Below are 14,409 nucleotides of genomic sequence, written 5' to 3'. Positions count from 1 at the left end.
TCATATTTGTATTTGTAGTGTAGTGTAGAAAAAAGAATTTTAAAAGGAAATTAAATGAAAATGTAACAATAAGTTCTTCCATTTTAGAAAATGTTTGTTTGATTTGACTCGCTTTTTTGAGGTACCCTGTATTTTGTTGGTTCTTTACAAAACTAAACATACCATAGGTAAACATACACTCACATGAAGTAGCCGAATTTGAGGGTTGCCAACTAAAACAAATCTGCAGTGCGTACTCTTAGATGACCCCTAAATTTTATAAGTGAGACCTACCTATCTTACGGGATGATGATAGTTGTAGAAACAACTATGTAGAAAAATAGTGTAACTTTAGAACTTAAATTTTGTCAGTAGCATCTTTTGTAACCGAATCGGATGTATTGTGGTCTAAATTTCATATAGGCTTCTTAAACCCTTTCAGAAATAATAATAACAATTCTTTTAGGGACCATAGTACTGACAAAATATCATCCAAAGTAAAGTTATTTTTTAATATTTTTTCTTTAATATTTCAATTGCCTTTGAAATTAGCGGGGCCTTTTACTTGAAACACCTTGTAAAATTAGCAACAAAGTTTGATGTGCTCCGTATGTTTAATTGATATCACCAAGATATCGTTAAACAATTAGGGACGAAAGTTTAACGAGTTGCACATAATAAATTAGAAAATCGTGGTAATTTTATGGTTTGTTTGTGATAGTTGACAGTTCGACTATTATTCGCCATTGTCGAACGACGTTAAACAGAAAATCGGCCACCGTTTTACGACGATTTTCACTCGGCACAATTGCATTTTATTGTGCTGCGCGCATTCTAGTTTTTTCAATTGAAAAATATCTAGGTTGGCAGAAGTCGCTCCGGTTTTTATTATTATTTATAGACCCTTTGAAATATTGAAGGAACCGCATGCGGTCTCGGGCCTATTATTTTTGGCTGACCAACGAACTGTCGACCAAAAATCCAAATTGTGTTACGGATCGACGATTTTCGGGGCTGACCCATTTTCTGAAGTTTGTAGGTCACTTTTATTTCTTTATTGCCGTTGTATAATTCTTAGGATCTGGCTCGCCAGATACCACATTTTGGTTTTGTGAATTATTCTCTGATACCTTGTAAATATCAAGCACGTCGTTGGTGTCATCGACAAAAAAAATGGCGGATGAGGGATAATTAATGAAAGCAGAACGGCTGTTGTATTAAATACATTATATGAAAGTGTTCCGACTGAAAAAAAAGAGATATATTCGGTGTTGTCAAATCGTGCGTGTTCTGCACTACGTATGCTTTAAACTGCAGTTGTGGATAAAGCTGAAATATTTGACAAAGACAAATAATACGACTGCATTCTATTTTCAATCACTCTATTTACAACTGAAAGTACATTTCGTTCCAAGAATGAATACGTATAATATATCTGACATTTAAATTGACTCCTTAATTAAGTCTATTGCTATTTATAGCAGTTTCGCTGCTATTAAATGTTGGTAAGGATCAAATATAATAAAGGGCTGTAAGAGATAATTTCGATACAGAGAACCAATATTGATGCGTTTGCGCCTGGTCAGTGGTTTGTAAAAAAGTTCCTTATAATTAGATTTTTCAACAAGTCCAAATCAGCATCGTTTTATGCCAAGACAAAAACCAATATGTTAATATACAAGAAATTTCAAATACCTTAGATCAAAATGTCCAAATCAATGTATGCCGAGTTCGCAAATGTGTTTGGCAGGGTGCTTCGTGCCTTCAAAAAAAAAAACTAGGCGGCCTTGTTTACCGAAAGAAAATAGTATGTGGCTTTTAATAATTATGAGTATGCAACAGATGATGTCTTAACAGTTCCATAGGGTGCTAACTTGAGCTTTGTGTTGGTAATTTTAATAATTAGTGTTGGGGCAAGTGACCTGATCACTTCTTAATTGGCCAGTCAATTGACCACTTCTTAATTGACTAGTCAAATTCTACCGAAATATACAGTGTTAGCTTTCATATTCTGATTCTGATGTCCAATTTAATATAAATAAATATAAATTTCATTGTATTTTTAAAATTATTTCGGTCATTGGGCTGGCCAATTGAAACAAAATAGTATGACCTGTCAATTCCACAACCCTATAATACTTTGTCGCTTAGCAACTGTGTATCCTTTGAGGATGATTTTATTTTTTTCTTTAAAAGAATATTAATACCCTATTTGACTGGAGTACGGGAAACCAACTTTTATTTTTATGTAAAAAAATCGAAAAAATAACAATAAAGTGCTTACAATCTTTAAAAACAACTTCATTAAATAATCTTAACACAATTTTATCATCGTCTTTCTGACTCAACTCAGTTCCAGGATAGCTCTGGCTAAACTAAACAGCTAAATTAACAGTGACTAGTGGTAAATTTAACTATCTCTTTAATATTTATTTTTATTTTATTTTTTATTTTATTATTTTCATTACAGTCATTGCTTTTTAAGTCATATTTAGAGAGTTTTTACATTTTGCAGTGGATAAGGATTGATAAATTGAACAGGATTATTTGAACTTATGTTAGGCCTTCTCTGTGTTCGTTTTTGTTTTAGGTATTCTTCAAAAAAGTTTCGTTCAACGGTTAATTTAGCAAGTGGTGAATAATATTTCCCAGAATAAAAAACCGTGAGAAGAATTACAGATATATGCGGGTGTCCTAAACGTGTGTCGGCTACGTTCAAAACAAAATCTCTCGTGTTGTGAATGGAATTCATAAATGCGTTATTAAAATTACCCGCAGTTCATCCTGCCTTTGGGTTAACTGATGTCCGTTATTGCCTGGGTCAAATATACTGACCAAATTGAGGCCTATATGAAAACTTGGTCAGTAAAGGGCATCTACGCATTAATATAACAGGTCCCTTCAAATTAGAAATTAGTTTCTTGAACACGAAACACGGCCAAGTCAAAATTAATATATAATAATGAATTCCCGTTATATTGCACACTTTTGCAGGTCATCAAGATTAAAATAAGTGCTTTTTTCAATATCGTGTTTGATTTTTGTGAAAATTTCAATATGGCTTCTCATTTTTGAGCTATACAGAAAATGCATCCCCTGAAAAGATGATAAACGGTTCTCGTAAAATGTTTCGGCTTGATTGGAAACAATATGAGCTTCTCAATAATAACAATAATATATATCTGCAGCTGGTTATTTTAAAAAACAACATTTAGAATTGTCGATAATCTATACTTTTATATATATAACTTAATAATAATTTAATCAATAGACTTGGGGAAATTTTTTGATTTGGTCAGTTTTATTAAACCATAAATATATTTTATCACAGTATGATGTTCTCACTTAAATTGTTCACTTTAAAAACAAGGTAACGGAGATCCAAACAAAAATCAACCGAAGGCATTCTTTAATGTACTTTACGGCTAAATCTACCCAAGTTAATATATAATTAATATAATGTAATATAGTTATAATATACATGGTGTTTCAAAACAGATGTGGATAGCTTAAAATATAGACTAGTTTGCTATATAAACGTTTGGTAAAAAGCCGACCACTAAGGAGATATAAATATGGCGGAAAATAGTAATTTTATTTTTTATAGATAGATAGGGAAATAACATATTGCGGGAATATTACTATTATAAAAACACTCTTTCTGCATATTTTTTTTAATGCAATGACATAACAAAAATATGTTTCTTACTTTATTAATAGATCAATTTTTAGAAGACAATTGATAAATTTTATTACAGAATACAACTGTTCTCCAGCACCCATCTAAATTATTTTTCTAAAAATTGCGTCATTAAATTAAGTTAGAATTATTATTATTATATAATTTATTCAATCCCTTGCACTCGTTTAAAACAAATAAAAATACTTAAAAAATATGCAGAAAGCATGTTGTTATAATAGTAATACTTCCGTTATATTTTACTGTTTCATCTATTTTCGTTTTTAATATAAAAAAATTAACCTCCATATTTGTAGTGACATCTCCCTAATGGTTGGCTTTTGATCCCCTTGAGTTTTTTGCATTTGTTTTGAAAGATCCTGTATATTTTGTATATATTAAAAAAAATCCGATCTATTTCTATTTTGACTTTTGTGGTATATTCAAGTTTTCGTATCCATTTGTCAAAAACCGCGAAGCTAAACTTGAACTCGGGTTTTGCAGTCCATTATATATAGTATTGATTGGACTTCTATTGATAAGTGTCACCCATAGAGCGCTGAACACCCTGTATATTAACAATTAGCATTCGACCGCATAAGGACGCCCAGCGGTCTGCGATATTTCTTATAAGGTCTTAGTCATTAACTGTACTCTCCATTTTCATTGTGGTGTCAATAAAAGTACCCTAATAATTCGTTATGAATTACCTGTTGAGTTGCTTATTTAATCCCCAGGTAGATAAATTATTCCTCCTGGTAGTATTATTAAAATAATTTTAAGAATTCCCTGATTTTTATAAATTTCTCGTCAACCGGAGGTAGGCTAGTAAAGCCGCAATTTGGTGACCCAGCTGGAGCGCTAGACGTCGTAAAAGAGTTTTTTTATGTTCATCTGTGAAAGGCATTAATAAAAATTCGCGCCAATGGCTGTCCTATAGGTATTAAATAGAGTCTTTGTTAGAGAATTAGGTCTATATATCGAGGGCGTACGCACTCAAAAGACGTGATAATTGTCAGGTTAAGTTATCATCTGGCACGGACGACATTACAATAGGCTAGTTTGTGTCACATCTGCTTTTAACAGGAAAAATACTCGTTTCGGCAAAACACGGATAAATAAGTCATAGGCGGATATAAGAGTATCACTTTTTTTTTCAAGTACGTAAAAGCAAAAGTGAGAAATACGAAAAAATACGTGTTTTGACATATTTTGTTAATACACACAAATATTACCAACAAGTTTATTATAATTAAGTGGGAATATGTATGAAAAAGTAAACTTTCCCTATTTTATTTGTTTTATTTTAAACAAGAATAACCAAAACTCTATTGTTTCATAAAATATCCTTTTTTTAACAGAACTAAAATTCTAGTCTAGAAATACTAATTTTTTCAATTTTTTACATCACAGTTCTTTTCAAATTTGTAATAACATTTTTACATCAGACAGGTCCGACCAGTTTTCGTTGTAATGACGTCAGGGCTTCTCGAAATATTATGGGATATTTTTTAACAAAATGTAGATTTTCCATATTTGCGGAAGTGAAAAGAATTAGAATCTGATGTCAAGATCGCAATACATTAAAAAGATCATGTTGAGAGCTCCATAGGAAAAATTGAAACGTTTCAAATATTATTTTTACATTTGTCATTTATTTTTACATTACCAATAACGCGCATGTACCATTTTAAAAACTTTCTGTCAATGCATTTTCAAATGTTTCGGGTTGCTTTATTTTGGTATTTTAGCTGAAAGCGAAAGATAAAACTGGCCTATTTATTAATTTTTTATTAGAAAATAACGTAAACAAATATTCTCATAAATCTTTATTTACAACTCTAAATAATTGTGTTTTTTATTTTTTTCTTCCACAGGCTACCGCAATACTAATCATCTTGCTGATTTATAAAAAATCGGCAAGTAGGAATAAAGAAGATTTGTAAATAGTATTAAATAATTGTCGTTGCTATGTTGCTTCCACGGTATCTATTTGGTTAACCAACCATTGATAAATTTTCTACGGTTCTATGTAAAAGAAAATGCGATTACTTTATTAATAATTATTTCGAAACGAAGAAGCCTTTGAGGAATAAGTAAAAAAAATAAATAATAAAAAAAACTTAATGAAAATAAAAGTTCGAAAATATAAAATGGTATCCTGTAAAATATTTTCATTTAGAAATGAGAACTGAGACAAATACAGTTAATGGAACGGAGCTCGAAAACGAAACGTGCAATTCAAAAATCATCAAAGTGACTACTTCGTTGTGAATTCCTAAACAAATTATAAAAAAAAATTAACTGCGGTTGATTACAGATCTTTCAACCACCGAACTGAATATATTATTGATATTATTAGCGCATTTTTTGATCCATAATAAATATTTATAAATTAAATTTTCATTAAATTGGAGTCGTTTGTATTGCCGGACGCCAGCTATACGTAAAGTTAGTGTTGATGACATTTACAAGCAATTTACAACCACTGTAAATGACGTGAATTGAGCATCCAAACAATTGGAAAAAAACTAACAAATTAAGTACAACCAGATTTGTTCAAGAAACATTAACTAACTCTTTCTGGCCAACAGTTTTCCGACAGAAAATGTCATATTCCTATTCCATATTTGTTGCATTTGTTGCACCTAATATGGTTCAGGCAGCACAAAATTTAAAAACATTTTATTATAACCTATTTTATGTTACTTCTTTTTCTCGTGGTATCCATAGGGCGGCATAATGTATATATAATGTATATATGTATGTATATATATTGGTAAATGATTTAATTATTCATTTCAAATAAAAAAATTTTTTTTTGAAAGCACTGTTCACTTTGATAGAAAAAATTGTTCAATAATAATATAGTAGAGTATAGTAGAGTAATAACTCGCTGGGAACTTGGTTAGCCACTGCCATATTTTATGCCGACAACTTTGAATTAGTTAAAAAGGTTATCGAAGATCTAAACGACTCACTTCTGCAGATGTAATAAATGCAAAAACTCTTTTTTCTAGCGGTGAAAGAAACTTTAACATTTATTAAAGCAAATTATTCTTTTGAACCTATAGCACCCACCAAAATGGAGGCTACCTCTGTTTGTTTGACAGGTTCATCGACTTTAATAAATCGAAATCCTAAAAGTATTTCAGAAGTTTTTCTGGGGAGTTTTATTAATTTCTAAAAAGAAATGGATTTCTATAAATTAGAAACACACTTAATTCCAAAACTAGAATACTACTACTACTACGATAACAATGGTATTTTTGAATTAGGAATAATATTATCAATTATTTTTTATAATCGGAAGTAATATTTAGTCACTGTAAGATTATTATGTTTTGCAATTTGCTATGATGAGTATCAATGAGCGTATCTATGAATAAAAAACTCTTAAGTTTTTTTTTGTTTCATTTATATTTATTGAAATAGTTATGCCATATAGGTAAAACAATATAGGATCTCTTAACAACGGGTTTAATTGTAAAGAAATAGTTCAGGCTTGTTTACAAATAACATTACTCATCATAATTTTATAAATAATATATAGAGGTTTTTCGGTTGCGTTTTTTTTCTCTTTGGTTGTAACTAACCGTGTTGTACTTTTGTCTACAGTCACAAGTTTTTTTTTGTAAAAGTAAAACATATCGACTGTCTATAGTACGTATTTAAGAAAACATTTTGTTTTCAATGAACAAATCCTACCGAGAATTTTTAAATTTTAAAAATCATTTTAATGCTCGCCATTCGTTTTCTTTTTATTATGAAACTTTCTTTTTACAAATCGTTTGCCAAGATCATAGCAAATACGTCTGACCTGTTGGTGCCACCTTAACGACAGCAATTAACTTTACCCCATTTATATTAAGCTTTTGACCACAACGCGTCAAGTTAATAAGGATATAAAATGCTGCCCAACAATATAGGATTATTTGGATTAATATACCATTAAGGAGGAGACATTAAAACCAATGTATTTAAAACACACACCTTTGAGCAATAGACGTCATTGTCGATAGCGTTGGCGAAGATTCAACTTGACCGGTAAACGAAACCATGTCTGCGTGCAAGACCCCATTTTCGATAGAATCGATTCTAGCGGAGCCGGTCATGTGCGCGGACAAAGAAAACCAAGAGCCAAGAAACCAGAAGCCACCGTTCAGCTACAACGCTTTGATCATGATGGCCATTCGTAATAGCCCAGATAAGAAGTTGACGCTGAAAGGGATCTACGAGTACATCACGAAAAATTTTCCGTATTTCCAGGAGAATCAACAAGGATGGCAAAACACAATCAGGCATAACCTGAGCTTGAGCAAATACTTTATCAAAGTGCCGAGGTCGTTCGACGATCCGGGCAAGGGAAACTATTGGATGGTCGATCCATCGGCTGACGACGTTTTCATTGGCGAAACCACGGGGAAATTGAGGAGGAGAGCCAACGATGCGACGCGCATTCCTCTAATGAACGTCACGGGCATGCCGATTCGTTATCCGGGATACTATCCGGGACCGGAGTATCAGGAATATGTTCACGGTCAAATGGTGAGCGTCGGTTATCCGCAGTGTTACCCTCATTCGGTAGACTACATTAATTTGCAGCAACACGTTCATTACCAGATGACTACGCATAACTATCACAATTTGTAAAAGTGTGATGTGTTATGCTAGGTATTGTTATTTTAATGTTATTGTTATTTCTATACGTATATACGTTCTATATTATTATTAATAATTATTTTACATGGAGAATTGTTATAATCATATTTATATACCCACACATATATATATATATATATATATATATATTCTTATTCTTATATAATTATATTATATACAATATATACTGAATTGTTAGAAGCATCTATCGTTAAAAATGACAAGTTAATATATACATATAAAATTGAAAATGATTTTTGTTTATGACCTAATTCGGAACAATAAGAAGTTCCATAAATTTTATATACATGGCGTTTCATTAACGGTAAATCGTGAAATGTTGGAATATGAGATTCGTTATCGGATGAAAATCGTTATAATAGATGTATAGAAGTACGGTGAGAATGAAATGAATTCAAACATTTTACGAAAGCTTTAGCAATAAAACCGAACAATAATCAGTCTGCCTTATATTGTTCTTACCTTAAATTTTATGTCAAACTAGAAAAAACGAAAATCGACTGGTAGAACCATTTTAAGCAACAATATCACAACTTCACTAATTTAGCAATAACAAACAATTTCTTATTATTATTTAAATACTCGACATTCAAACTTACTTAGTAATAATTTCATATATATTTTTATATTTAGTCGGGTTTTATGTCCTGAAAGTGATGAATGAACACTTTAATTCTAGTTGTTCTGCTAATAATAATAAATAAATAAAAAACAAATAATAAATTGTGTAGGGACTTTGACCGGCACAATAATTAAATGTCCCATTTTACTTATTGATTTCTAGTTACTCTGAGAGAATTATTTTTAACTTTTAATAAAATGGCTTATAACTTAAAAATAGTTGTGTTGCGGGTGCAATAAATTTAGAATATTGCGCAGAATATAAAATCAGTTTATTTTATATAAAATTTCAAATTCAAAATTACTTTGAGTATATGCTAAACGGTGACAAAATCAATTCTATTTGCTATATACCCAAATAACAATAATTAATAGATATCTTACTGCTCCGTTGAGGATTCATCTAAATGTTTCTCGCGGTATTTCCATCTTTGAAGTACCGCTTTTACCTAAATTTTGGTCTGGATCGTTTGAAGTAGAGTCTATCACCTCTTTTTGTGATGCCAATATTCTGCTTGCTGTGTGATCTAGTAAGTTTTGCAACTCTACCTCAGCAGATGATTTTACTGGGGTAGCATTTTTTCTTGAACTAACCAAAACTTTTTGATATGAAACAAACACGTTGTTTATTTTGGAATTAATAAAGCTTCTTAGTTACAACAATAATGGATACGACTTCATCTTCATCTGTTTCTGGGCGAAGATCCTCGTAACAAATTAACCATAGAGTTATCGATGGCAGAGATTTGTGACAGTTTTATTTGTTGTCACCGTCGACAACACTCATTATAATTTTTCTTTGGTCCTCTGCATGCAGATGGTTTGTCGACTTGAGTTGGTTTGGATGTCTGTACGTTAACCAACATTTCATCGGTGTTTACTAACCAACTGGAATTTGTTTTTAGAAAAATATCTCTGTTGCGCCTGGCTTTAGTCAATTTTTACTGGTATTTTCTTGCACAAATAAAAAATGTGTTTTTCCAAATCAACACAAATCAAATTTTCAGCATCCGGTAAATGTTCTAATATGTGACCATATGTATATAATTATTTTGTCCTAAGAGTCGTTATCGACAATATCGCAAAAATAACCAGTCGATCTAATATCGACCTCATAGGAATACGATTTTTAAGCCTTATTTTGTAATGTCTCATTGACTATAGATAATGATTAAAAAATAAGCAATATCACTCCTTAACTTGAACTGAGCAAGCTTTTACTTGATGAAAATCAATTTATCAAAATAAATAAGAACTGAAAGTTCAGATTTTCATGAAATTATATATTTTGACATGACAATTGTTTCGACAACACCGTGTCTTTATCAAATGTCTAAAGACACGGTGTCATCGAAACAATTGTCATGTCAAAATATATAATTGCGTGAAACTCTGAACTTTTAGTTCTTATTTATTTTCACTCCTTAACACTTGAAATCTACTTCCAAAATTTATTAAGTGCTCATTCTTATTGGGCAGGGTTCTAACTAAGTTTAGCGAACGTATTGCATACTAAACTTTTTATAGGACCGTTAGTTTTTGGATACATTTTCGCAAAACACGAATACATTCACTGACATGACTGTCAGAATTGACAAACACCACAATTCAAGGCATGGGAAATAGCGCCGAAAATATCCGATTGCTCCCAAACCCGTGCGGTAAAATCCCGGAAATGTCCGAGTGACATGATAAAGTGATGCTTCCTGCGCGCTAGATCGGTGGGTAATTAGGTATTTTACAGACGGGAGACGCTGCGTTCCGCTCGTGCCGAATCAACTCGTGACTCAAAGGCCGTTTACCACACTTAATAAAAATATACCATTAATGAATACGTGGTTTTAAAGTCACCAATATTTTATTATTAGAAAATTATACTATTGCTGACCTAAAACAATGGTTATTAAAATACGTTTTGATGAGTTTCGTACTTATTTTTTTTTAAATGATCACAACCTCTTATGGTCGAGAACCAAATTTTTTTTCTAAATAAATGCAGCAATATAAAGGGTGATTCAATAAGGGTTTCCACATTAAAATAATAATAAAAAACTAGGAAGAATATGAAAATATACAAACATTCTTACTTGCCATTTTAGATTAGGGTATTAAGGGATAAGATGGTGTCATTCAAATGACCCCCGCAAGTCATGTGGCATGACGTAATTCGTTTATTGAAATTTCCTATCACTTTTTTACATAATTCAGGCTCTATGCCGTTCGCGTCTAATGTATTGTTTCAGCTCTGGAATAGTGTTTGATTTATTTATATACACTCTGCTTTTTAGATACCCCCAAAAAAAAAATCTAGGGGAGGAACATCACATGATCGCGGCGGCCAATTGATATCGCCGTGAGATAATCCGACCGGGAAACTTGCCCCGCAGCAATTGCATCGTTTCTCTGGATGTGTGACAAGTGGCTCCATCCTGTTGGAACCACAAATCTGCAATGTCCATACCTTCCAACTGCTCTCAGAAAAAATCAGATATCATGTTTCGATAGCGAACACCATTAACCGTAACAGCGTTCTCCGGATTATCCTCGAAAAAAAAGGGCCAATTATTCATCCGCACCAAAATGCGCACCAAACAGTCACTTTTTGAGGATGCATTGCTTTTTAAACAATCTCTCTTGGATTTTCTAATCCCCAAATACGAGCATTGTGTTTGTTTAGAAAGCTACCAACGTGAAAATGTGCCTCATCGCTAAAGATGATTTTCGTTGAAAAATGAACCCCTTGTTTTCGTATCCATTCTGCAAACACGCGGCGCTGTTGATGAACTCGAGGTTTCAACTCCTGAGTTATTTGGACTTTATATGGGTGTTGATGCAAGTCTTTTGTTAAAATTCGCTGTGTGGTTGAATACCTTGCCCACATGCTGCGATCGATGACGAATCGATGTATTTGGATCTTCGGCTACACTTTCGTGAACAATGGCAATATTTTGATCTGACCGACCTGCACGAGCACGTTGAGGGACTTTGAGGTTAGTTACAGATCCAGATCGCTGAAATTTTTGAACCACATTCCACATTCCCTCTCAGAAGGTCGATTTTATGCGCCGAAAAATTCACGTAGAGCCCGAAATGCATTTTTTCTTGATCGACCATTTTCATAATAGGCTTGCACAATTTTTATACGTTGTTCAGTAATATATTGCTCCATGACTAATTTTGTTTATGTTTTGAGGTTAGAAATCTCATATGATAATAGACAAATACAGTGGCGTTTCAAAAATATTTCAGATTCTAATTGGTGGTGGTATTATGGTTAAAATCTGTTCATAGATATAAGAAAGTTACTAACGGATACGAATTAAGGTAAGACTCGGGCAAGCTGTAAGAATGAAATATGGCCGAACAGGTCCGTACTTTGCTTTGAATTTATTTATTTGGGGTTTTGTTAGGAAACATACTAAACAATATTTATTTATTTATGTATGTATTTATGTTTAAATCTAAAATAAAATTACAAATTATTTTTATTACCTACTTAAATTACTTAAAATTATTCACATAATATAATAGTATCGCTAACGCTATCATCTAATTATTCTAATTATTATTTGTTCTATATTATTTGCAATATGGATGTACGATTGTTCTGCTTTTTCTATATGTTTAACAAAATTTGCCCAACTTTGTGGAGGGATGTTAAAAACTTCGGTTTCTATAAGTTTGAGGACATTGGAGTTAACATGGGGAAAAACATTGTTACGACGAATGGCAGATTTCAGTTGGTGCCAAACATGTTCAGTGGAATTAAATATACAGTGGTAAGGTGGTAGCCTTAAAACTGTTAAAGATGCTTGCTGGCTGGCACCACGTTCAATGAGAGTCAAATAAACATTGTTTATAACTTTCTTAGTCTCAATAGAATAGTGTTTTCTGCATTTGGGCTGGAGCATCTCCTGAGATACAGCAGACTCGCGTATATTTTGCATAATTCGCACACGCTTCAACACACGCAGTATTACACACGAAATAAGAATGATTACTAATAAACTTAAACTAAGTAGTATACCAAACCAAAGAATATTAAACATAGGTAGGTATTAGTATTATTTTCTATTACGGACCACAATTTTACCTGAATTTAAATTCGGAAACTTTAGGTAATAATGTTGTTGCATTGTATGTTAATGACTACCCTTGGATAATCCCATTCAAAAGCAATTGATCACTTTCTTATATCTATGAACAGACCATACCTACCAAATGGCTCCGATACTCAAATTTTCTATATTAACTGATTTTTTTGTGCCTCCACACTCTGTGGAGCTTAGCAGTGTTTGCGTTTGCGTTAGGTCGCAACGAAAACATTAACAGCAAATTACAATATCGAAAGAATGGAAAGAAGTAAAACAAATAAACACCCGAAACGCAAGCTCGCATCGCATGCTACTCGCTTAAAACAAACGTGGCACGTAATATTAAAGGGCAACATCTCCCTACTACCCCTCCACAGTCCAGCGAATCACACACCACAACAAAGAAGATAAAAAAAGGGCTCCATTCTGATCCATATTCCCAAAACAGTTGACACGCGACCCACAAATAACTAGAAAGATCCTTTGTTGCGAAAATCTGAATACAAATAAACAGCGAGTAATTATACGATCAGTATTTCCGAACGGGTGTTATCTAGGGAGACCCCCGCAGAGATACGACTATGTATTTGGTTTCCAACTTGCAGTTTAAACATTCCATATAGAGTATTTTAAGCGCCAAATTTGATAAACGCCATTTTAGTCGGGAGATTTTTGGCACTAGCGGAATGAGTGCTTAAGAATTTTATCAATGTGTTGCATTGTCATACAACTAAGACAATTACTATTATTTAGAATATTAAATCAAATAATTTCCCTAATTAGCCTTTTACACTGCCGACACGGACATGTCCAAGATTTTAATTTCACTATTATTTTAAATTCTTATATTTCTTCTTCACATAAGATCATTTTATAGTGTAAATAAAAAAATCAGATCTACATACGTACTTCTTTGGTTTAACATTTTTACATTATTATATAATTAATAAAATTTTAAATGTACCAAAATCTTCTCGTCAACTGGTTGTAAACTTATCGTTGTTTTTGTTATTTGGACACATTGTTCGTGAAAAATGAACAAATTTATCAAAACTATTACCACTACTATAGGATTATATGCCATCAATAACAATCAATTAATTCTAAAGCTTTTTATATTTTCCATCGAATTTGTTGACAGTTTCTTGAACAACTTAGGCAAATATGCCATATAAATTAATTTAGACTGAAACTTGATTTAATCTCAGAATCCTTAATATTTAGGTCTAGGAACATTTATATTATCTCATTCGAATTTAATGGTCTTAGAGAATAGTTTATAAAATATGCTTTTTAAAACGCCTATATATATATATATATATATATATATATATATATATATATATATATATA

The 14,409-nt window shown here is 32.0% G+C and overlaps 1 protein-coding gene across 1 annotated transcript; it reads left to right on the top strand.

The window, feature by feature from the left end:
- The first annotated feature begins 7,717 nt into the window (after nucleotides 1-7,717).
- On the top strand, nucleotides 7,718-8,311 carry LOC132704482 (forkhead box protein G1-like). The gene has a single exon (XM_060674495.1). The coding sequence runs from the start codon at nucleotides 7,718-7,720 to the stop codon at nucleotides 8,309-8,311; it is 594 nt and encodes a 197-aa protein (XP_060530478.1).
- The last annotated feature ends 6,098 nt before the right edge of the window (nucleotides 8,312-14,409 follow it).

This window comes from Cylas formicarius, unplaced genomic scaffold (assembly GCF_029955315.1).
Source record: "Cylas formicarius isolate icCylForm1 unplaced genomic scaffold, icCylForm1.1 PGA_scaffold_7__23_contigs__length_41026272, whole genome shotgun sequence".
NCBI classification, from domain to species: Eukaryota; Metazoa; Arthropoda; class Insecta; order Coleoptera; family Brentidae; genus Cylas; species Cylas formicarius.
The sequence above is the reverse complement of the archived record's forward strand: the minus strand, read 5'-3'. Positions and strand labels throughout refer to the sequence as shown.